Raw genomic sequence first — 26,223 nt, forward strand, 5'->3', positions numbered from 1 at the left:
TCCCTGATGCAGTGCTGCTGTGTTCAAAGTCACTCAGCTTATCATTTAGAGAAAAAGTTTTGATGAACAGTTAGACACAGATAGAGAACATAGTTGAGTTTTTGGCAGCTAAACAGATATTTTCCTCACGAGATGAAAAAAAGAAAACAGAAGTTTTTACGCTAGCATGACTTGTTTTTTCTGGTGATTCAAAAAAGCCGTATTTTGCAAAAGTGCAATGGAAACATTTTTTTTGCTTTATAAGTCACATGATACAATGCACTTGGCGGTAGGAACTAGCTCCTTCAGGCATGAAGCAGCACGTGCTAGTAGAGGTGTTATTGCATGGCAGAAATCTTCAAAAGTTTCCTTTCATATGGTTTAAATTTATTTATTTTTTATTTATTCATTCTACTCATTTATTTTCATTTCTTCTTTTGTTGCTTTCTTTCCATGTTTTTGAAAGAAATGTGGTCAATTTGCTCTGGTTTCAAAGGGTTAATCTCTAACCTCTCCTTTTTAACACTTATCAGACAGCACAGCCGCACACACTCAGTGTTGCGTCGCATCCAAAAGATTATACAGATATGTCCGTCTTATCTTTGTGATTTGATAAGCAGTGGCAATGAACAGGCGTTGCGGTCACTTTTAGTGCTTAATTCAGCTTTTGGTTCTCTTCGTTTCTGTGACTATTAGTGCAGAGAAGGGCCGGTAAGTGTGCTGGGTTTCGCCAGAGTCATGCCCTGGTTTCTTTTAATGTCCCCAAGCTTGATCGGATTTTCTTTTCCTTTAAGTACAAATCTGTCACTCTGAGTGCTGAGATATTTTCAGGACAAATTTGCTGAGTCGGGAAGTATCAAATTATGCTATCACAGGCAGGAGCGTGAGCAAAATGGTAAATCGAGAAACGACACCATGAAAACTAATCTGAACTCTGTAGGTTTGCTTTAATCCAAGGCCACAAATTTAATTTCAGAGCTCCTCTATCCATTGATTTGACTGAAATCTGAGATGTCACAAAAAAGGTGACATTCATCTTACTGGACTTGTATGGAGCAAGTGCATTTTGGGCGTGTCCAACTCCACTTTTGCTTGATCAATGACACATAATCTGGGCCCAAAGTAAGGCACATGGGGAAAAGTGTTTGCTTTTGGTCCCTAAAAGCTCTGAAAGCTCGGGCAACATCACATGTCTTGTGCTGCTTTCAGATGCCTTTTAAAAGTATTTAAACGTTTCCCCCTTCACAAAATGATGTTATTTCTTTACAGTACAGCACACTGTACATATTAAAAATGTATATATTCACAGATTGGTGCTAATTGTTTAGTACTGTATTTCTTTACATTTTACACACTTAACACACTCAGCACATTACACATATTTAAAATTCTAAATATTGAAATATTAGTACTGATTGTTCATTTCTGTTTTTCTTTACATTATAAATTTTGCACACTTTACATACTCGGCACATTATACATACTTGTACTTTTAAATATTTCCATACACTTGGTAATTGTTTTACTATTACTGCATTTATATTTTGTATTTATATTTTTGCATACTTTGTGCTGATACTTGTTTTTACTTGCTGTTGGATGGCAAAGGGACTGTAAACAACTTCATTAGATGCTCCATCATGTCAAAAAACAAAAAAATCTGAAAAAACTTTAATGAAGGTAGGATGCATTGCAGAAATCTGACTCAGACTGCGTTCGTTTTAGCTCGGTGGGCATAATAAACTGGAAACTGAGCATATATTTATTCAGGATGACACATCTTGTCACACTATGGGCAGTTTTGCATATGAAACACAAAGTCGCATCAAGCCTGAAACTGCAACATGCAGAACTGTGCAATGATTAACTCTTAAACTGTTGCGGCTCTGTCCTTTATTACAATAACTGTCAACTAGGCATCAAACGGACCGAGTGTTTCCTGCTGCAGACACAGTTTACAGTAAATGGGACATTAAACTCATTAAAAACTATGAAACACAAAAGAGGTGTGTGGTTATGAGAGGTAGGAAAATCAACAAAGAACCTGTTTTGTATTTGTCTCTAGTTTGACCAACGAAGTTACAAGAAACAGAATGACTGAGTAGGAGCCACACGACGCACTGCTGCAGACCACAAACAACTAGCTCAGCACACCAGATGAGACTATAGCTCAGAGAACATGCCATGTGGTGCGATCAGCGCTGAGTATGAGCGGAACAGTATATAATGTAACACAAGACATCAGAGAGAACAGCGCAGCTTAGAGCTCTGCGACTGAAACCACCGCGCAGTCGAACGGGAAGTCCCATCTCAGTGAATCATCAGCACGCTGAAAGCTCTGCTGCTCACTTAATCCCACCGCTGACATGAAACAGATGAGCATTTTCTCCCCTAATGCTCTGTCACAAAGGTCAGGGGTGGTCACAGCGATGAATGGCCTCCGTTAAACCACACACCGAAGCTAACTGCAATCATGTTCTGAGGTGATATGCTATTTCTTCAAATGAAGCCATGATTATTATTATTATTTCTTGATCACATTGAGGACTTAAGGCCAGTTCACTTCAAAGCGCTCACGTGACACTTTGATTTCCTTTTCACTTTGCTTCCTCGTTTCAACAAGTTAAAACTTGTTGAAGTGTGACCAAGTACAATCTGTATCGCCTCAACACACTTGAGCAAGTCAGATGTTAGGCATTTCAAAAACTGGACCCTACCAACTTCCGCTACATCTCAGAGAGTCTCTCCATTTTTAGTTAACTTCACAGCTGAGTGACGCACCCTCCATCAGGGTGTTGGATATATATAAATACAGCCGCAATCTTTGGGACAAACTTCCCTCTCTGTGGCAGAAAAAGGAGCTGTCGTAACTTTTTGCAACCATGGAGAAAAATAATGCTCCCATTTTATGTTCTTCATGTGTATTTGTATCACTATTAGTTTTAGGCTATGTGCTGCTGTTAACAGGAATCTTGCTAACCCTATACTAACCTAGTATACTACTAACCCTAACTACTAACCCTATACTAACCCTAACCTATATTATCATTTTGCATTATCATTTTTATCATTTTAAAATAAATAAATGAATCAATAAATGAATAACAAAATGAAAAGTCCCATAGGCTTTTTGACGAGGGAACCAGGGTGTAGCTAACTTACTCATCGGCCTCCAGAAAAGCGTCATCCCTGGGGCACTCTTTTTGTTCCAGGGAATAAAGTGGTTTTTTTGCACCAGTGTGACTGCACCTATCCAGTTCTCTACACACTGAACAATTCCTCAGTAAAATTAGATCAGGAAAGCTAACAGCACACACACACAAAGTAAAATATGTAAAAAAAAAAGTCATAGTACAATATGTTGAAAAACTGAAACAGTCAAAGTACAGTATTTACAAAAAAAACTCATAAGTTATAGTAGTATAGTATGTGGAAAATACAAACACCTCATTTAACATTTGCTATATAAAGTGTTTTGTATACTGATAAAATCCAGATGTGATTTCATACACATTGTTAGGGTTTGGGCTTAGCCTCTCCCTTTCCTCTCCTGTTTTCCTGTTGTTTTTCCCCCTCCCTATTGTGTCATGTTTGTCTCAGTCTGTCTGTGTTGTTGGGCGTGGACTTCTGGGTTCCCTCCTCCTGCCTCTGTGTTGCTGGGCGTGGACTCTGGGTTACCTCCTCCTGCCTGCCCATCTGATTACCTGCAGCTGCTGGTTCTCCTCACCTGCACCTAATCTCCAATCAAGCCCTGCAGTGTATATAACCCTGGTTCAGACCTCCAGACTCCCCCAGATCGTTCTGTCTCTGTAGCAATCCTCCATGCCAGCTCCACCACTTTACAAGACTCGACCTGCCTCACCTCTGTCTTCAGCAGCCAATTTAGTTTCTCCACCTTCCACTTCACTGCCTGCCCTGCTCCACCGAATCCAACCTCCTCAGCCTGTCCACTCCAGCCAAGCCTTCAACCAACTTTCCTTTTTCCTAAAATAAACCGTCTAAACAGTTCAGTCTTCTGGTGTCTGCTTTTGGGTCCCAATTTTGAACTGCCTTAACACACATTCACTTAGTAGCTTGTCTTTATAGCTCTTGACTCAAAGCTGAATAATAACTTTGTATCTTTCTGTCCTCCTTGACTGCATTGTGTTAATCAAATTAACAAAAGAATTATTTTATCCAGCCATTTCCTCTCTCTAGGCATTGACAGAGTGACTCAAAGGGACCATAGTCACTTGTGAGAGAGCTAAGTAAATCTGAGTGTCGTCTGCGAATCTGTGATAAGCAACATTGTTGTCATGTGTGATTTGACCTAGAGGGAGCATGCTAAGGTTGAAAAATAGCGGCCCAGTAGAACCCTGGAGGACTTCACGTGTCATGGTGATTTGCTTAGATTTATGATCACCAATGGCAAAAACATAGTCTCTGCATTTGAGAGTGCCAGAGTGTCATGCAGTGCATGTACATGTGCCCCCAGTGCCCCCTGGGTAATGTAGTCTATTTAAGGATATCATGATTTGCCCAGAGAATCTGTTACGGAGAGGGCAGTGGAGGACTAGCAGCTTGTGAGAAGGGCTTAACGCTAGAAAAAGTCATAGTACACAAAAGAGATTAGTTAGCTTCTCAAAAGGGGTGTACAAGGCACAAGAATTGTTAGTACTACTGGGATAAAGTCTTGTCTGGCCTCAGCTGTTTTTAATTGAAATTATGAAGCCTCTCTTTATAGATATTACATTGAATCTTAAGATTGATTTTATCAAGTGCATGTCCTTTATTGTGTGTGGGCCTTTTAACATGTTGCAGCAGATCAAACGTTTAAAATAGACCACCAAATTCCCTGGCAGTGTTGCCGGCAGGCTTTGTAAGTGAGACAAGTGTCAAAGCTGACTGGGTACTTAAAGCCAATGGTTGAGGTAAATACTGAGGGAGTTATGTCCCAGCAGTGATCACGCCTCTCTTCTGGTCTGTGAACTCCAGGAGAGGAGAGGAGGTTGAGAGGCTGACTAGAAAGGAGTGGATTAAAAAAGGGAATCCTCACAAGTGGTGTTTAGCAAATGAGGTGGAGATCCTTTGTCTTGGTCCTGATGTCCTCTGTGTTTAAAGTCCACTTCTGGCTCTCCTTCAAAGTTTCTGACATGTTGTCTTATGTCTTGTCATTGTATTGATTTCTCTTGCATCCTTCACAGGGGAGCAGATGGGGGATGCAGATGGGTGATGCAGGAAGTATAATAGGTTAAGCATCTTTGCTCTTGACTTGTGGAGATTACTCTAACTTGCCCAAAAATTATGTCTGCAGTCCCAGAAGAAGTTGGTTCATCTTCTGGTTGCTGGACTGGAAGAGGGCTACAGGGAACCTGCAGCAGTGGTGCAAAACTGTTCCCAAGTTGTAGACTTTATTGTGGAGGAGGCTGAGTCCAACTAAGCTCAGGGGTTGATGAAGCCCTCTGCTTGCATAGTAGTGCAGGCCAGCCAATAGTGACAAATCTCAAGGCACTGGGCTGTGGCTATCACTCTTCTTCCCATTTCCCAAGGAAATGATTTATTATTAGGCTTTGCACTGAGAGAGTTCAAGAGAGGAATACTACTTCCAGATGTATTGTCGAACGGCTCCTCTGTTTGTTTTTTGCAGTCATGTTGGTGTTAGTTAGCCGTGCTGCCCTGTATCCTTTTGTCTACTGTTTTGAATCCATAGTAAAGTGGTATCATTCCCACGTAGTCCATTTAACTGCACATTCAAAGTGGTCTATGTTTTGAGCTCTACAATTTTCTAAAACAGTTGATGACAGCTGTCCTCTTGCTGCTAATGAGCTTCACCCTGTGTTCAGTCACTGATTAACAGGCCCTAAAAAAATATATATATACTATATATATGGTTGGGCCTTATTTGTCTCTGGGTAATTTTAGTCACTGTGATTTATGAGTATCAAGAATACACTGTCCATAATTTTTCGCAAAAAAAAAACAAAATAGGCAAGAGAATGTAAGCAGAATGGACAGCGAGCAGCAAAGCAGCTGCACTGTAGGAAAAGCAGGAAGCAGTATATTTAATTTAGAACTCGTCAGGGCTGATATATTGGCTAAAATTAGCTTTCTGGCCAATATGTTATGTGATGATAAGTTTCAGTGCAGAAAGGTCATGTACTTTATGTTTTTTTTAATTACCAGTTTTCAGTGATAAATATCTCTAATGTCTATGTAAAAATGACTGTTGAGTTTATCAGACTATCTGATAAACTCAATGTCAAATATCTATGTCAGCCTCGAAATAATTGGTATAAGTCCAGCTATAATTTGTCCTTGTTTGTTTATTAAAGAATGAATGCTTAGCACAGACTTTCTTAAGAATATTTAAAACTGCTTTTCTCTGATCCTTTCCTATCAATCCCTCCTCGCCTCTTAACTATATTATGACTATGAGTGTGTGTGCACGCCTGTGTGTGTATGTGCATGTGTTGCTGTTATGTAACAGCTGCCTTCTACAATGATAATCCCTTACCATAACGGGGGAGAGTGAGGGAGAGATGAGATGAGAGTACTCCGTAATAAAACATAACCCACCTGAGTGTGTATTTGCATGTCAACACGGCTTAGCGGGCTTTGTTTGGCTGAAGCGAGACGAGAAAAAATACAGGGATATTTCGATCTGCATATGGAGGCAGGAAAACATCTTCCTGTCGCCTGTTTCTCGAAATAAAGGCTTTCTAATGAAGAAAGCAGAACTGCTTTAAAAAACAGAACTGTGATTGAAATGGTGCTCCAAAGAAATGCAACATGTGGAAAGATAATCAGGACGTTAAATCAAAAGAGTTTGTCCCCTCGAGACTACGAGTGTGCGCAGAATATGTAATTTAATATGCCCATATAAGGAAATATGTGCAATTTTGAGAGTGATGCTCCAAAACAGAAGCTTAGTCTGGTTATCATGTTTGAATATTCCTGTGAATAAGTGGACATTCTGCCACAAGAGTGGAGGGAAGCTACAGTCAATAAAACAGGGTTCCTAAACATTTTTATCGACTACATTTTGTAATTTTCAAGGACTCCAAAAATATTTTTTTCTTGCCCACCATTTTTTAAACATATCAGATTCAAACTCTGTTTATACATTATAGCTACATCGACTTGGTCGAGGTTAGGCAAAGATGGCCTTCATGGTTAACAACAGCACAGACTGTTAGGAAGAGGAGGCATGAACTCACACTGACCTCCCTGTGAGCTGTTGTGGTGAAATCAGTAATAAGTAGTTATTTGCACGACAGCTGTTCATTTGTCAGGATGGGATGAACTTTAACTGTTATTTAAAGCATTTGTGCACATGTTTAAAGCTTTTTTTTTTTAATGGACAGGACAGTAATGACATTTTCTCTAGAGACACCATCAGATCCAAAAACACTAAGAACCATCCTTCCTGTCAAGTTCACAAACATCCTTCATCTGTACGCAAACAAATATTGCACTGACGGCGTATTTGCTGTCTAAAAGTTCTTCAAGCCAGTGTGTTTTATAAGTGTCTGCAAGTTTCCCACATCTGAGTGTTCTTAAGGTGAAGGGATAAAGACTAAATCTGGAATACTTCTATTCTTGGGTGTAAAACTCTGTTAAATGAGCAACCAGCTCAGGTGGACAGCCTGGGGGTGAGAAAAAAGAGGTTCTGCCAGTGTGTGTGTGTGTGTGTGTGTGTGTGTGTGTGTGTGTGTGTGTGGGTGTGTGTGTGTGTGTGTGTGTGTGTGTGTGTGTGTGTGTGTGTGTGTGTGTGTGTGTGAGAGAGAGACTATCCAGAGCTGTGCACTGTTGGGTTAAATATTTACATGAAAAACAGTGGAGTGCTATGTAAATACAGACATGTGAAGAGTGTTCTCCAGCTATGTGGTTTAACTCTTCTGAGGTAAGACCAAAGCTTTTAGCCGCTTTTACCACGCTCTGATTGGCTTTATTAAAATCTATAAATCGATTAAATCTTTCCTCCCTGGCCTTCGTTTAAGATGAAAATGTTTTTATCCCAACAGATTTTACTGTTTTTATTGATATTGCCGATAATTTTGATATTGTTTTAGGTTGTGTGATGTATTCTATTTGCCTTTTTACCCTGTAAAGCACTTTGGTCAACCTGGTTGTTTTAAACGTGCTATATAAATAAAGTTGACTTGACCTTATTGCAAGGGAGGATGAATATGATATGCACATTAAAAAAAAAACCAAAAACACCTATCCCAAACTGCAATATACGGATTCTAATTTATACTGAGATGATGTCCACTGGCTTCCACTACAAACCCATTCAAAAAACCTGGGAAACTGTAAAATTTAATTTTTTTTTACCTATATTTAGGGCTGTGACAGTATAGATCTTTTGTCACTGCATTGATAGAGATTTTTTTTAGATAATGCCATAAAAAAACAACCCGCAGTAATTGGTTAACCCATAGACATCCACGATTATAAAAAATACATCTGTAGAAGTCAATCAACAACAAAGTTTTCATATTTGCAAAAAACTTCCCACAGTCTAGAAAAGCTATTTTTAGGTGTGTGATGTAATCTTAGCGTAAAATCTTTTGGACACTATTTGAGCATGTGCAGAAAATGAGGAAGCATGCAAATGTTTTGCCGCGTGCCTGATAGAGCGACATTCTTCTTTATCATACACAAAATGCACCAAAAGGACATCTCTGATGAAAACTCAAACCTCACCAAGTCCAAGAATCATTGGGGTTTATCAGCCTGACCGCAAAACCAGCAGGCTTGTTACTTAGTGTCAGCTTCACTGTGGAGCTCGGAGCTCAAAGAAAGACTTCTGTGACTGCAGCTGCCCTAAAGCTGCCCACAGAGTGATGGGCAATGGAAAAGGCCTCTGGATTTTACAGATATAGCTGGAATTACACGCGGATCATCTGACAGGCACCGTGCACAATAAGAATAAGTACATTTCCATTTCATACTGGGAAAAAAAGCTTTCATTACTATCAGATGATTTGTATGAAAGTGTTTGTTTGACTTTGGTATTTGAGATATTACTCACGACTACTAGTCCTTCCCCCTTAGGTCTTTTTTTTTTTATTATGACTGCTTATTTTTATTTCAAGGCATTGCCTTTACTAATGTTCTTTCTGGGATTATTAGATTTTATTTAACTTTCTGTTATTTTTCAATTTTTTAACTGTACATTTTAACTGCTTCTTAACTGCACTGGCCACATGCTACCCATATAAAGGGTCTAGGGGATGGGATGGGGTTGGGTTAAAAAAGGGTCATGGATAGGGATAAGGTTTTGTAAAATATATACATATATTAAAAAAATAATAAAATTTTAAAAAAGGAAAAAAATTGTCTGTTTTTTATTTGCAATAAAAAACAGACAACGACCCTTGTGCAAGGGTCGGGGGTCAGCTCATTGGTCAGCTAAAGTTGGGGAGAGATTTGCGGTTCATGCAGCTATTCGCTGCTGCAGACGGGTTGAAAAAGACCAGAAAATTGCCCAGACAGTTTGGGAGCTGTTTCTTTAGATCCGTAAAATTATTCAGACGTGAGGGACTTCCACTGCGGGGGCAAAGTCATCAGGATGGAGATTTATGACAGCCAGTGATGGAGTGAACTATGAGAGGAAGCATGATCTGCCCCGGCCATGTAAGAGGCTTCAGCAGAGAGACAACTGGATAACCGACACCATTCAAAAATGTAAAACTAGATATGTTGGCACAGTCCAGAGAGAAACTATGTGTGAGGTGATAGAGAACACATTCTTTGGACTAACGGCTGGAGGAAGGAACAGGAACAAAACACTTCCTGGAAAAAAAGACTGGCCATGAACTGAATCCAACCAGCAAATTTTGCTTCCTTCAAAACATAAATGAGGGGAAAAAAACGTGGAATATATATGTGATTTCTGAAGGGAAGAGTAGCAGAGGGAGTTTTATTCCACACCACTTATTGAAGGTTTAAAAGGCTTAAAACTAAAGTTACGGTGCTCAAAACTTGACGCATTAAACAGTCGACCTTAAAAACATTAGCAGTGAGCTTTGAGGAACTTTAGGAATTTGGAGTTATGATTTACCCCTTTGAAACCCAAGAGAACTGGATTGATTTCTTTCAAAAACATGGGAAGAAGGCTATCAGCATCTAAAGAAGCAAAGTTAACAAGAAATCAGTAAAAAGTACAAGAAAATTACCTGAAAATTAGTTTAAAAAATTAAAATAAAATAAAAAAAACAGGGAAATGACAGAGAAAAGGTGCTTAAAAATTATAAGAATTTTGTAACATAATTTAAGATATGTAATGATAAATTTACCTTCGCTTTTTTTCTTTTTTCCCTAGTCGATTTTCTCTATAGCGTCTTCAAAATTATGTTCTTGCAATTTGTTGAACATTTCTTTTTTTCTCATTGCCCAAAAAAAAAATTTTTTTTAAGAATTTTGTGGCATAATTTTTTTAATATAATTTTTAAAAATAATAAATAAATACCTAAGAACCCTTGCTTTTTTTTACCCCCTGAAACAATTTTCTCTTGTCGTTTTAATAAAAAAAAAAAAAAAAGAAACTACACCAATATGCTCAGGGTTTAAAGGTTTTAAATACTCATAAAAGGCATCTGAAAGCACCACAAAAAAAGATGTCCCTTTTAAAGGGTTAACTTAGATGGATGACATTATGTTTTGTGGGAACAGTATTATGCACGAAGACTGCAACTGCCTCCTTAGAGTCTTGCACAGTGACATTTTGCCTGTTATCTATCTTTCCATGCTATGTGACAAATTAATAAGTGTGACACTATTCTCTCTCATGGATATACACATATGTTTCCAGTCCAAACAGCGGTCATCTGTCGCCCTCTTATTACCACTCTCCCTCTGTGTTGTCAGTTCATGGTGACATGTTTTCAGTCTAAACAGCAGCTCTTATGTCAGCCTGACGACTGAAATACACACACACACACACACACACACAGATTTCAGCAAACACACAAATACAGGCACCTGAGTAACCTTGCTCAGCATAATCCGATGTACCTCAGTTTACAGGCTTTTTAACACAGCGGATATATGAGGATAACGTCATCTGAGAGCTAAATCTCCAGAGTGCTTTTTACAAGCACAATGACACCACAGTATAAACACTTACACAATGATGTAAATACATTTAAATCACCATTTTAAAGTATTTTATGTGACATTTGCTGGTTGTTTAAGTTATCATTCATTGACTGTCTTCATGTCAATTCTTCCTCTCTGATACAACATTCATTTACGTTACAGTAAAGGGTGAAAAACCCAGGCGCACTGGACGAGGGGCCGGACCGTAGCATACAGAATGACTACACCCATGACCACAAGAAGAGAACTACAACTTTTAAAGCTGTGGTTTGTGACAGTGTGTGCCAGTAAGAGCTGGTTTTAGTTCACTTTTCAATAAAAATGTTAATCAAGCTAAAAAAAGAGGCATAAAAAGTGCAGAGAAAAACAAAAAAACCTTTAAAAAAAAAACATTACACAGATGCTAATGACCTCTCCCTGCGATGGCAGTGTCGGCAGCTGGAAGCGCATCAGTTTATTTGGCCCAATTCTGGGGTGTCATTTATTTCAAGCTTTAGATGAGTCAGGCAACTGGACACGGATTTTTGATAAGGGCCCACTGATGGCAGTGTCAGCGTCCAGAATTTGGCTAGTTTATTTGGCGTTGACTTTTCAAAAAAAAAAAAAAAAAACCTATATTTTCCAGGGGTAAAACACTTGACCTAATTTAGACACTTGCTAGAAAAAAGGCACATTTTTTAATTAACCTAATTTACTTTGGACATGCAGTTTTTGTCACACTAACAGTATGCAATTTTTTTGTTTTTTTGAAGTTTGAAATTGAATTGAAGCATATTTTACACCATGCAGGCACGTGTTGACGGGTGACACCTAAAATTGGGGGTTGGGGATGCTGGTCTTTCACATCCTAGCCACGTATCAAGAGATCGGATGTCGCGTTAACAACAACATTATTGCCAGGTACACAAGTGGAAATTCATTAATTGCTGAGAAATGTGAAGTTTCTGTTTTAATTTTCTGCTGTAATTGTAACATGTAAAGATATATAAGTTAACTCTGTTATATATAACTCTGCAGCTCTTATTTTATGTATAATTTTGATTTAGTAGCAGTAGTAGTTTAGTAGTAGTATTTTTCTTAGACTTTTTGTTTGCACTCTCTCCACTTTGTATTGCAACATCTGCTTAGGAGTTTCCCTCCACATGAATTTATAGACAGACAGCCATTCATGCTCTCATTCACGGAAATTTAGGATCACCAGTTACCTAACCTGCATGTCTTTGGGGTGTGGGAGGAACCCAGAGGACCCGGGAAAAAAAAAAAAAACACTGAACCCTCTTGCTGCGAGGTGACAGTTCACGCAGTTGCTCTCACTTTATTTCCTCAATTGTGTTAAAATTCTTTCATTTCTTAATAAAAGACAAGTGACTCTGATGAAGAATCGCACACAGGCCTTTTGTGCTAAAACTCTACCTCACGACAGATCGACAGACATGAGAGTACAATCTAAAGTTGTAAAAAAAGTGAGGATCTTTTGTGTTATTTATCACAGAGGTTCCCTCTCATCAGCTGGTTTTGACCCCTTTTTGTCTAAACTGACTGAAAATACAGCAGCACTGCATCAGCCCCTAAGTTCACTATCACTTCATAAAGTTATCTCTACCTTCATAAATTCAACATTTGAAGTAAATAAAGCTCACACAATATTCTGTATCCTAATGAATATGATGAAAACAAAGAATAAATTAGGAGCCAACCTGAAAAAGGAGGAGAAAATTATCCATCCTTGCTTCCACCTCTCTTTCTCATCTATCTGCCGCGCTCACACTAAACCCCGGTGTACAGTGACCGCTACAGTGGAGCGCAGAGAGAGGGAGAGAGAGGCAGAGAGAGGGGTGAGAGACACTGACAGAGTGGTGGGTGAGAGAGTGGGTGTGGCTCAGAGAGAGAGTGAGCGAGAGATAGAAAAAGAGCCTGAGAAAGGACTAAAATAACTTTGTGTACTTCCTTCATAAGCTGCATGAAACACAGTCAAATGCTCACTCTCTCTCTCTCACACACAAACACACACACACATGCACACACACAGTCAAACATCAAGTGCACAGTCAGAAAGAGGAAACAGAAAAGGCCGAGGACAGATGATGTGATTGTGAGCTACATCCCCTTTCAGAAGCACACTTTTTGTTTTTCAAGACTGAACTGCATCAACTAGAGAAGTGACTTTAAGCACAGACTAATATTCCAACTCAAACACTCATTTTTCATTTCCTCCAACCCATGCATGTTGCACACAAAAAGACTACTTTCACCTTTATTATTTTCATGCTTTGCTGTTTTACTTTTTCTATGTTGTTTATCTCAAAATACATGTATTCTGTTGATTAAAACAAGTTTATAGCCAATGCCTTTTATAAAAATTAAATTAAAAAAGTAATAATAAGTTACTGGTTATGACATAAGGACAAAAACGTATCATTTAAAGGGTTACAATTCCAAAAGAGAATGAATATTTGATATTTATGATACGGATGTTAGTTAAAAAAGAAAATACCAAAATGAAAATAGAAAATAATCATATTAATGTATTTTTTTTTTTTTAAAGCTTGATTTTGAAAAGTGCATTTTGTGCACAAAGCCATACAGGTGTGTGTGATATTGAAGCAGGCCCCTAAGGGTTAACACACATTCCTCTACTGAGCGTCCAGCAGCAATTATATCTCCTCTAATATTATATCTCGTTATCTCGTCTGTTACTTAGAGAATGTCACACTTTCAAGCTGGATGATATGAATCTTTTCCTATTCATAACCACATGTTTATTGGGGAGGGTACATACAAACCAGACTGGTTAACCAGATGACAAGAAGTTAAAATTAAAACACTCACAAAAGAAGCCAGACCTCAATCTCTCCTCAAGATGCCATTACTTCTCATTTCTTTATATATGCAAATAGGTGTTTGCTTGTGGATGGACATCGGTTTTCTTGTGCTGCATTCAGACGTCTTTCACAAGCAATTAAACCTCCTAAACTTGGGAAAATTGGTTTGACTTCTTTTGAAAAAATGCTGAAAAACATGAGTAACAAAAAAGTCCTGCAAAATGCAAAAGGTTGTAAAAGGTGACACGGAAAAAAAATCTTTCTAATCATAGGGTTAGGGTTAGGCTTTTATTTATTTAAAATGTTACAGAAAACATACACATATACACGCAGAAACTTCCATAAATCTGAGATGTTAGAAATATAGAGTTCAAACCAGCAAATGCATCATTTTGACTGATTATTTTGCCACAACCTTGATATGTGAAACAAACATATGTCATTTAATGACACAGGCTGAAGTCATAGTCACAATACTGGACAGAAATACTGCACTTCCTTGAATTATTCAGCCCTATGAAAAGAATTCATGAAGATAAGTTGCTAAACAGCGGTAAACCAATATTGCCCATGAGCCTCCTCTGACACACAAAGTGCTCCACCACTGGGTGTGTGTTCTGCTTTCTTCGCGGGCACCAGACAAACCAAATTAGCCTTTAGTGCTGCACCATGATCCGCTGCTTCCTGACAACTGTTTATCGGAGTGCACAGCCAAGCTGGAGGCAAGACTGTCAGCGCTGCTAATGTTGGCATGACAACTGCTGCCCCTGTTGCTGTGGGAATCATGTCCCCTCTCCACATGATGACTACTGACCCACTGGCAAGGTTATATACACATACACACAAACACGGCAAAATATCACCCTGATCTGAGTCACAGGGGACGGCAGGAAAAAGAACATTTCGGGAAGAACCAGGATTTTTTTCCCCAAATGATTGGAATAAACCTGGAAGTGTAAACGTGGCAACAGCTGTGTGATTGTCTACACTTGAGTTTGTTTTACTAGAAATGCGCAAGGTCCTTTGGTTTGTGTGCGTGTGCATTTTCAAGGCTTGGATGTTGTGTCTAATGTGAGTCCTACACATCTGTTCACATCCTGTCTCCTCATGCTCAGTCGTAATCAATGGCTCCACCTACTGACCAAAATACAGTATTACACCAATGCTGGGAAAACCACCTTCATTTAGCCACAATCTTTTTCAAATTCTCGTCTTCACTCGTTCAGTCTTACCTCCTGCCAAAGAGCTTGAGTCCGGTGAAAGACTTGGAGCAGCCGGTCAGCACCTCCTTCTCTTCGTCCACACAGATTTGGGGGAAGTACGTCGGGAAGGTGGAGGACGAGGGCAGGGAGGAGTTGGAGGAGGAGGATGCAGAGCTGAATTCTCCATCACCTTCTTTTACATTCAGCAGCTCTTCTCTTTCTGTCTCTTGCATGTCTTTCTCAGGAGCGCCGCCACAGGCCTCAAGTCCAGCCTCGCGTCCCACATCAGCGTCTGATCCCAGGTCGGAATCCATGGCAGAGAATTTGTTTAGCTCCTTTAGTTTTTTCGCTAAAACTTGTCACATTTTGGCAGGATGAGCTACCATAATTGAAAATGTGCAATTTTCTTCAAAGGAGAAGTCAATATGTGGCTTAAGGTCCTGAATGTCCCCTGTGTTGTCCAAGCAATCCAAAGCGAAGGAGATCTCCGAAGTTCCTTTAAGTATTCCAAATATTCCCGAAAGAAGTCTTGGTGTTTAAATAAAAGCCAAATAGTGAAGCAGTCGAAATCATCTTGACTGGTTCTTGAGGAAAGGTCCGTCAAGCTGCAAATGGTCCCCACTCTCTCACCTACTCACATCACAGAGTTCTCATTGTAGGAATATCAACTATGACCACGAGATAATGACTAATTATGTATAATGTGCTCAAAGTATCCAAAGAGCCACACCAGGGTGCATTATAAAATCACCTCATATAAAGAACTCCTCTGAAGCTGCAATATTTAAAAGGACTGTATTATGTTCAAATGGAAGCTTACTTCAAAATGTGAGAGTAGAAATCTTGCCGATTACCAAGAAACAATGACTGATTATGTAAAGTTTGCCTAAAGTGCTACAAGCAACATGACATTTAAAAAAAAAACTCCTCTGAAGCTGCAGTATTATCGGGACTTTGCTATGTTCGAATGGAGTCTTTGTTAAGAAAGTCCCCGCTCTTTCACCTACAAGTCATAAAGTTGTTGTAGTAAAATACAATCTATAACCGGGAGAAAATGACTAATTATGTAAAGTCAAAGAGCTACAACCAAAGGGTGCAGTAATAGAATCAATACATTTAAATAACTCATCTGTAACAGAACTGTACTATGTTAGAGAGTATATATACCCAAAGTACTGCACACAATACAGTTATAATGAAACTGCTGAATTAAATGTATTCTGCTTCAGCTACAGCACCACTATAACACGATAAACTTTAAGGTTAAAGCAATTCTAATCTAAAACTTACTTCCCACAAAACACTGCTTTGAAGAATTAAGTAATATTATGAAAGTACTACACTCAAACGGCCATTCTCAGTGGTATTACACTACTATAATGGTTTATTACTACCACTGGGACTTCAAACATGGCTACCCTGCAGAGGCTACAAAGTCAATAATCCACATGCCAAAGGTCTTTTACAAGATACACAAGGTGTGTGTGTGTGTGTGTGTGTGTGTGTGTGTGTGTGTGTGTGTGTGTGTAGAGAGAGATTAGTCCTGAGGGAGAGATAATCCTTCCCAGCATTCCTCTCCACGTCTCCCCCTCAGCAGCAGAGCTGTCAGCAGCAGCAGTATCAGTGCAGTATCGTCCACTCTTCCTGTCACTGTTCGCTCTCTTCTTTGTTTGTTCTGCAGCTTTTCACTCCTCTGTCTTCCTCCTCCCTCTCTTCTTCCTCTGCTTCTTCACTAACTTTGCTGCTCCCTTGTCTTCATCCTCCTCTTGTTTCCTCTTCTTCTTTAGTTTCTCACAGAGTTTAATTACACTCCATGTGAGGCGCCCGCTGACGCACACACACACAACTGAGTTGCACGCTGCAGCACACACACTCTCTCGTAAACACACACTGATCCTCTATAACCCGCCCGGCTAAAAACCAGGAAGTGCATAATGACTACAATCGGGGCCTCAGTGTGAGCTGCCCTGTCGCATGCCTGACTAAAACTCTCTCACTGACTCACTGCTGATCACTTCTGCTGTTGGCTAGTTTTTGTTGCACTGTTTACATCCTCAATGCAGCCAAAACCTGCAAAGATTTGAACATGCTGTTGCACTGTAAAACCCACAGTGTCTGAGGCCTCCCTGGTTGACTTTTTAAGCCCTGTATCCACAATTGTGCAGACTTTCATCCCAAGAATTTAAGCCTGTTTGTTCAGGTTTCAAAGGGTTAACATAACAATGACAGTGGAATTGCACCATTTGCAAAAAGATTTTTTTAAAAAAACATATTGAAGGAGTTGTGAAAATGGCATGCTTCTATAATTATAAACACACGTTGTTAATCAGCAGTGTGTGTGTAGTTGTTTGTCTAATGGCATGATGATGTCTTCCAGATATGATGATTTAGTCCAACAGGACTGTTTATGTCATGGTTCCTGCATTCTCCTCCTCCTCCTCACTGCCAGTATTTCCACTAACCTTCCTCTGACCTGCTCTACCTGCAAGCCACGCCCACTGCTGCAGCCTGCTCTCCCCACAGCTGCAGCTCATCATCAATCTACCCGGTATTTAAGACACTCCAGCCCACTCATTCATTGCCAGATCGTCCTCTGCAGCATGCATGTCTTTCCAGCGCTTTCCTGCCAGATCTTCCGTTGCCGGCTCTGCCTGTTCCCGACCTGCTCTCCTCGCCTGACTCCCCGTGAACCCACCTGCCTTCTGTCCCCGACCACTCTTCCGCTCGACCCCCGACAATGCTCCTACACGTGTTGTCGGCTCGTGGTGCTACGGGGCTTCCTCATCACCAGCCACAGTGGCTACAAGCTTCGTTTCTTCGCTTCGTGGGACCCCCAGAGACATGACGAGGGCTCACAGCCCGAAGAACGAACTCACTGAACTTCTGTTGTGTTGGTATTAATAAAAGTTATTACCGACTGCCAGAGCGTTGTTGTGTACTGCATCTGGGTCCAAAACACACCCGTTACAGTTTACTTCGAAACAGAAGACAAAAAGCAAACACTGCAGTTTAATAAACTACAAACGGTCTTAAAATAACAGCCTCAAACTTCACAGCCCTCACAAATGTCTCTGTTTAGGTCACACAAAGTAAAATATGTCTCTGGTACTGAAGCTGAATCTGCAGCGATTTTTGTTATGCGTATACTTGCTTTTACTTAAACATTTTTTTCAATGCTGTCAAAGAGTATTCTCTCAGGATGGTATCAGTAATTTTACTTAAGGATCTAAATAGTACTTCCACCACAGCTTATTTTCAGAGAATAAGCTGTAAAAGTCACAGTTTTGGGTAATTTTCTTGATACTTTTCTAGCTTTTTCTAGCTTTTATCAAACTGGGGATATAGTGTTTTTGTTGGGGACTATTTTCAGCTGTAGATTAATCCACATTTGGTGCTGTGCTCAGTATTTGTGGCAGCAGGATGATGTTTGTGTGTGTGTGTGTGTGTGTGTGTGTGTGTGTGTGTGTGTGTGTGTGTGTGCGTGTTGTCACACAGTGCAACTGTGTGTCTCGTTGATGTGTTTGTTTTCCATCACAGTGGAGCACAATGGAGCTTTGTGACAGCCAGGAAGAAGCTATGCCTTGATTTGATACACTCATAAAACTAGAACAACACAGACAAACACCAGCCTCATCCTCAATAAACACATGATGCAAAGCAGCAACATAAAAGTGGATCTGATGCGACTGTAGTTCAGTGTGAGCTGAATTACACAGTTTAATTTGAATTCGATTCACATCAAGAAGAAAAACTCATCTCATTTCCACTGACTGGCACTCGCACAAACACACCCAGATCAAACGCAAGCTCAACATTTGTCCACATGAGGGTGCTGGATAGCAGGCAGCTAACCACAATTTCCTTCAAGATTCAGTATTCACTTCACAGGGTTGTCATGCGTTTGGAATTACAGGGATATTTGTTCATCTTGAGAAGTGTATTCCACACAGAGACAGCTGTGTGTTTAATTATCTCACTTACAGCTGCAATAAGTTGAAAACATGAATTAACCGGTAATGAAGTACACTTTCAGGCCTTTAATTTTGACTTCGCTTCACAAAAGCTATGGAAATTGGGACACAAACTTGAGAAATCTAGTTGCTTAACAGAGAAACAGCCAGAAATGTTTGTTTCCAAACTCAGGCACATTCAATTAGCCCCAGCAGAAGAAACTGAAGTTTTTGTTTTTAACCATGAATCACCTAAAAGCAGTCAATTTATGGTCTCAACATCAGAAAATATATAGTTTCACTTCCTATGTACCATACCAACATAATGATTAAATAAGAATAAGAATCACAACAAAATTGACAACAGTCACAGTCTCAATACCACTCACCTCACCACTTTGTATGATTTTCCCTAGCTTTTTTTTCGAATGCATTTTCCCTAAACTAATAGATATTTATAATTAATAAAACATTTCCTACGAAGTTGCTCATTGCCTTTTGTCCCCCATGTTTTTGAAAGTAATTGCACCAATTTGCTTAGATGATTTCAAAGGTTTAAATACCTAAATATACCAAATGCATCTGATGTTGCTCCAGGTTTCAAAGGGATAACGAACGAACTAACTAACTAACAGAAAATTAGCTATTAAAGCCATTTGCCTCTATTTCAGTTTGGTTATGTTTAAGCACAACTTGGTTAGGGAAAAAGCCTGGTGGTTTGGATCAGAATGATGTTGTTGGGGACCATTCATGGTTACTGTGATAAACTGTTGATTCGGGGGAACTACTAAAAAAAAAAAAAAAAAACAATACCTGCTAGTAGGAAACAGTTAAAAAACAACGGTTTGCTTTTTAAAGTCCCATGTTTTGTTGAGCCATCCATCCACCGCAATATCCTGCTTCTGTCAAATTTCTGGCTCTTTCACACCATCACATTACTTCCTCCTTGGCGCCAAACTTAACAGTGTCAGTGTCTCTTGAATATGAACTGATGTCTTTGAGCACTGGCTGAAACCACTAATGATGTCAAATTTCTTGGAAAGACTGTCTCAGACTGGTCTGGCAATTTGCTGGACCGCTGCATACTTCACCCTCGAACAACACATCTCCATCAGTTGTGTAATGCTCCATTCAGCATTTAAACTTCTGAAATCTGACAAATTGGTTTGATTTCTTTTGAAAAAAATAGGGGAAAAAGACAATAAGCAACTTGGAAGGAAGAGTCCTGCAAATTGCAAAAGAAAAAAAATTGTAAAGGGTGACCATAAAATGATCTGAAAAGATATTATCGAAAAACTAGGGAAAATGTAAAAGCAAAAAGCAAAAAAAAACTATAATTCTAATAATTAAATATTTTAAATTATGTTTTAATTTTTTTTTTTAATTTCTACCTATTTCTAAGGGTTATTTTCTTCCATATTTTAATTATTTTTCTTAATTTCAGGTAATTTTCTTAATACTTCTTCTACTATCTTTTTAATAATAATAATAATAATAATAATAATAATAATAATAATAATAATAATAATTATTATTATTATTATTATTATTATTATTATTATTATCTAACATTTAATAATAATATATTGTAATATATAAAGTATTTTATTTTATTTTTTCTTCACAGTTTTACACTATCTTACCTCAGTCATAATTCTTGGGGTGGGGGTTGGGGTGGTGCGGGTTTATTGTTGGAATAATTGAAATGACCCTTAAAATGCTAATAAATTTAAAAAGAAAAAAAGAAATCAAAACGAAATTGAAGACATTTGAGTTGGCGGAGCTTGTGAGGATTACACGCAGCCTGAGAAAGCACAGTCTCATTTAAATATTGGAAAATGCAGAGAGGGCCAGTGATTGGTCACACTGACTAGCATTATCATTTTCACAGATATTTCACAAGGATTGGCTAAAATTGCAACATATGTGGAGGATGTGTGAATATTCAATCTTTCTAAGTCCAAATCGCACACTATGGAAGAAGAACCGACTTAAAAAATGGACCATATTTTATTGTGATTACGCTGTCATCATTACTTAACTGCAACCTGACCTGATTGTTATATAAAATATTGTTTTATATATAGCAATAAAATATCTATGTGCTGTGTGTAGGAGAGAGGATAAAAGATGTGGATTCAGCCTCTCTGACAGACAGAGCACATCCTAACACACACACACACACACACACACCTGCTCTTCTCTGTCATCACTGTTCCCTCTCATCCGTCGCCCACTCGGTATTTCCATGACAAATAAAATGCCACTCAACAGCATGACACACAATTCGCAGAGATCCTTTTAACTTCCAAACACCCACCGCTGACCCATTTCCTCTGTTTCTACCAAACCAAACTCTGATTATAATTCAAATATTAATCCCGAACCTGACCCCGAAGCAAACAATCTTCCTAATGAGTTGCAGAGAAAGGTCGGCAGCAGTACGGCCTCTTCTTTCTCTCTCTCTCTGATGGTTCTCGTGGGGACGTTTACATCTGATAGCAGAGGAAACGTGCAACAAGAACATCAGAGCTGCTGCGTGCGTGAGCTGCTGTGGAAACGAGGCCGACAGATACAACAAGCTACCAAAAAATACTTAATCTGTATCAAACTAAGAGTTGTACTGAATAGTAGGTGGTGTTAAACCTGATGACATGCATGAGGACTGGGGTTTTTTTTTTAACGAAGATGGATACTTGAAATGAAGCTGCAGATTAATAGCAACAGTAGCCCCTTTTGATAGATATATGAAGCCATTCGCCATGTTACTACACTCTGACCAGTCCTCGCTTCCGAGTGCATGTCATGATAATTTAAATTCGACAACCAGCAGACGGAGTGTTCCCAGTGATGTGAGTGTAAAAGACAAAGAGAGACATTGATGAATAACCAGTACAGATCTGACCCATCTGTCTGCTGACAGTCAGCTCCATCTGCAGGAGGCCTCATGTCCCCATGTTAGTGCCAACTTAACTCGTGAGTCAGGAGGACCTTTTTACAACATGGTGGTTACACAGCAATATATTATTGTTGGTGATGGCATTGCTGTCTTTAACAAATTTCAACATTCATGTTAACTGTACAGGGGGGAGAACGTCGTGTGTAGGTGTGGCCATAGCTGTTGCTGTTTCTGTGTTTTCAGTTCATTAAAGTTCTTTATAATGTTTTGGTCATCTAAAAAAGGCTAGGTTAGCTTTTTATTTTACAACAAAAAAAACTAAAATCCTAGAAACGTCCTAAAATCCTAAAAACATGGGGCTTCTGCGACTGGCCCCTGGCCTTCTGTCATCTATCTTCCAAATATGGTCACTTCTGGCTCCAAAAATTCAAGATAGTTACAGCCAAATTGCCAAACTTGAGGCTTCAAAATGACAAATGGGTGACATCCCGTTGATTACTCGTCCATTATTTTAGAAAGTCTATGATCAACCGAAGCTTGATCAAACATATAGGCCACCATTATATCACATAATAACATTAATTATAGCAACACTTATGATTTATTTATTGTTTTGTGAAAAATCACATAAAAAGCAAAGAAGTGGGATAGAGTAACACATTATGTGGTGACCCTGTCACCTCTCCAGTGTGGAGTGACAGCAGTGATCAGTGACATTGATTACCCTACTTCCTGTATCTGACTCTGCACACTAACAGCTGACTCTAACTGCTAGTTTTGTTTCAGCTGAGGACTGACAACAGAACCCGTACTGAGAATAATATTTTCATAGCTTTACTGTCCAATCCAAAAATCACGTTGAACATGCCTGCTAACCATTCTGTGAACATATTGTCAGTTTATGACAGTGTCACTTTTACCTTCCAGGCAGCTGTTCATGGCTTTTCATATCTGGTATAAATAGCAGCGATGCATCAACGGCTTTTACTGTCGTCAAGGTCATCACAGAGAGACAGGGCAATAAAGACTTTTTAATCATTCTGCAGCCTGGATAACCAGAATATGACAGCCAGCGCCCTCCTTATTTGACTTGCATATACTGTAAAATAAAACCTATTCTCATGCCAATGTAAATGACCTTAATAAAAACTAATATCTTCACTTCACAGTATGCCACATTGTGCATAATAGTATGACAGAAAACTCCTGTGCAAACAAATGTTGCATGTGTCAGCTGAGTCTCAAACCATCAACAGAGTGAATGACATTGACCTTTGTTTAGTGATTCATTCAGTATACACACCAAACAGAATGACTGTGCTCGGCATATGACTTTATTATTACTTACAGCTCCTGTGCAAAGATGAGATTTCAGTCAAACAGGGAAATCTCAGGGCCAAAATGAAAAAGATTCATCACTTGGTGCCCACTACATTTCATGACATTCTGCTTATTTTATTTTGGTTTCTGTGTAATAAGTGAAAGTTTTGGCCTAAGGTGATCATCGGATCAAGTCATCAGTGATTTGTGAACAGCACCGCTGAGTGCTGTGTTACACTGTAAAATCTGACGAGTTGATTTAACTTAAAACAATCTTGGCAACCGATTAACTTGAAAAAATAAATGTACCTATTAATCTGAATTTATGTTTACTCTATATCTATGTGCTGAGTTTACTTGTAGCTGCATTTTGTGAAGTTGTTGCAACTTAAAAATGATAAGTGACATCACCTTGTTCTTTCTAAGTTTCAGCAACTTCAGTAAACCAAGTTAATCTGACTTAACTCAATCATGATGAAAAGGATTTTGCCCATGATGAAGTGTGGAGATCTATGAATTATGTTTTCTAACCATGTTTAAGGCTATATAAACATGAGTTTGCAAACAGCAGAATACATTTACTTTCATTTTTAAGGAAATTGGTTTCCTAAATTTTTTTTAAGGAAAATTAGCTTAAAATTAGGCTACTACTGACATCTGAATTTGGAATGAATGTGAGGGAGCACAGACATCTCTACGACTGATTTGCAACACAATATGTATATTTCATTTAGGGGCAACTGTCCCTTTTAAAATCAGCTCTTTCACTCTGTTTCCTTGTAAATTGATGCAACTGATGCTGTGCATGAGTGATGGTGACTGAGAAAATGAATAAATGACAGTGTTTTTGGAATGTGGAACAATTGGTACATTTCTCTCTCTGTCTCTGAATGTTTGACAGCATTCAGTTCAGACTTGTGGAGAGTTGAAAGTGTTACAAAAATGTTCCAGTCAGATTTCAGTTGTGACTTTTATTTAAAAGTGACCAGGGCGCTTATTCAAGCACGAGACCGACATGTTAACTGCCATCAGATTAAAATGCAACCATTTAAAGGGATGCCTTTGAGTTACAATTACACCCAAAAATCAATAAAAAAACATCTACAGAAAGAGTGTCATAGATCTCAGTGCATCCCGCTCTTAAATTGTGTTTTATCTTTTGGATTATTTGTTGTTTCAGCATGCTACAAGTGTTATCCCGTTCTACAGGATGCATGGAACGCAGAGCGATTTGGTCTCTTACCGAGATAAGAGGTAAATCTGGGGTCATTAGAGAAGAAAGTGAGCTGAGGCATCTTCATTCACAAGGACACACAAACAACATGCATACTGAAAACTAAAGAGTCCTAAGAAGACAAGGAGTTTTTCGATTGGTGGTCACTGACACTCCCATCTGTCCTTTTGCTTTTTATCTCGGCCATCTGTGTTTGCTTCCATCTGGTGTACTGTTGTGCTACATTATGCAACTTTTTGGCTTGAGGCGAGAGGGGCATTGTTCTCTCCCTCCCACTCCCTCAGCCGGTCAAGTTAATATTCATCCAACATTTGTCAATCATGATCATCAATATGATCATTAGTGTCTTGCCTTAGGCCGAGGTAAAATGACCACAGACAACATCAGATACTAAAGGCATAGAGAAGACTAAAGGCATGCAAGCTGCTGGAAGAGGTGAAAATATTTAGGCCCCAGAGTACAACAAAAATAAGATTTCACTAATTCTAGAGCCTTACTAGCAAAAAAAATCAAATTTATACTGAGAGTGGCACGAGAGGAAAGACTGTGAGGTTATTTATTGTCAATAATTGCAGGACAGACTGAAGAATTAATGTACCTCGTTCATGATATAAAGTACCACAAATGTGATCTTGTATGTATATGAGTGGCCACAACCCATGACAACCCTATGTACTTTTTTTTCCCCTGCTCTCACTGCGCTCACACTGTGGTTCTATCGAAATGAAATGCCATGTTTTTTCATGCAGCTGTATGAACACAGCCTCGGGTTATCAGATAGCTCCTGCACAGAGTTGACATTTCAGGCACAATAATAAGAGAAAAGCTCATGCAGCGGGCAAAATGAAGAGCTCATCTGATTTGAGTCTGACGATTAGATTTAATACATTGCCACAAGGGGAACATTTTGTTCAGAAGGCATTACAGACCTGTGTTCTAACAACAAGAAACATGCTGTGAGCCTGGTGTCAGGCTAACTCCATTAAAAAGGCTTAGTAAACCTGACACAAGCCCTCTCTAATAAAAATGGTCTATTTCCATTGTGCATCCTTCAGGCACCAGACATATCTAATTATACAGAATAAACACAATTGTATTACAATTAGTATAATTATTGCCAGGAAGGCAGCGCTTAATGTCTGATTCTTATCAGCATGTGTCAGCTGCAGAAACACAACATGTATGAAGTCTTTCCTTTCAGCTAATTAACGTCTTTACAGCCGTCTGCAGGCAGCAGGTCTGGGTTCCTCTGTTGTCACTGATAACCAGCCCAGTGTGATTACAAATACCAGATGCACCTTGATGCCTTTTGTGCAAACAGCACCTTATCATGCAAAACTGCTTGGTCATTTTATTCAACACAGCCTCACAGTTTATGTAGTAAAAATGACCTGGAGTGATCATGGGTGGATTACTGAACAGGCCTACTACGCTCAGGCCTAGAAGCCCAAACTACATCTGTAAAATGCACTCAAATGAACACATACTGGCCAGGAAGATACACAAAAAGTGACAAAGAGATGCGAAGGAACTGCAAAGAGACACTAAAGAACCAAAAAGACAAAAAACAACAACACAAAATTCCATTAAAGAGAAACAAAACAACTACAAAATGACACAAAATGACCAAAAAGGAGACACAATTCCCCCAAAAAGACACAAAATAACATTAACAGAGACACAAAATAACTACCAAAAAATAAAACCAACAACAAAGAGACATAAAAGGACA

General features: G+C 39.0%; 1 protein-coding gene across 5 annotated transcripts in view; it reads right to left on the reverse strand.

Moving 5' to 3' along the window:
* The window catches only part of LOC121962649 (diacylglycerol kinase zeta), a 113,548-nt gene that overhangs the window by 77,309 nt on the left and 10,016 nt on the right, over nucleotides 1-26,223 (reverse strand). For 3 of the 5 annotated variants that reach the window (XM_088074424.1, XM_088074425.1, XM_088074423.1), the window contains exon 1: nucleotides 12,762-12,911. The exons of 1 other annotated variant lie outside the window; for it this stretch is intronic. Coding sequence is in view for 1 of the 4 variants with exons in the window: in XM_088074426.1 (XP_087930552.1) it covers nucleotides 15,119-15,402 (284 nt within the window). In the remaining 3 variants the exon portion in view is untranslated. Of the gene's footprint in view, nucleotides 1-12,761; nucleotides 12,912-15,118; nucleotides 17,080-26,223 lie in introns of those variants that run through there. One more of the 5 variants, XM_088074426.1, reaches the window with a different exon arrangement.

The sequence above is a fragment of the Plectropomus leopardus genome, chromosome 24 (assembly GCF_026936395.1).
Source record: "Plectropomus leopardus strain MGB_pleo_1.0 chromosome 24, ASM2693639v1, whole genome shotgun sequence".
In the NCBI taxonomy this organism is placed as follows: domain Eukaryota; kingdom Metazoa; phylum Chordata; class Actinopteri; order Perciformes; family Serranidae; genus Plectropomus; species Plectropomus leopardus.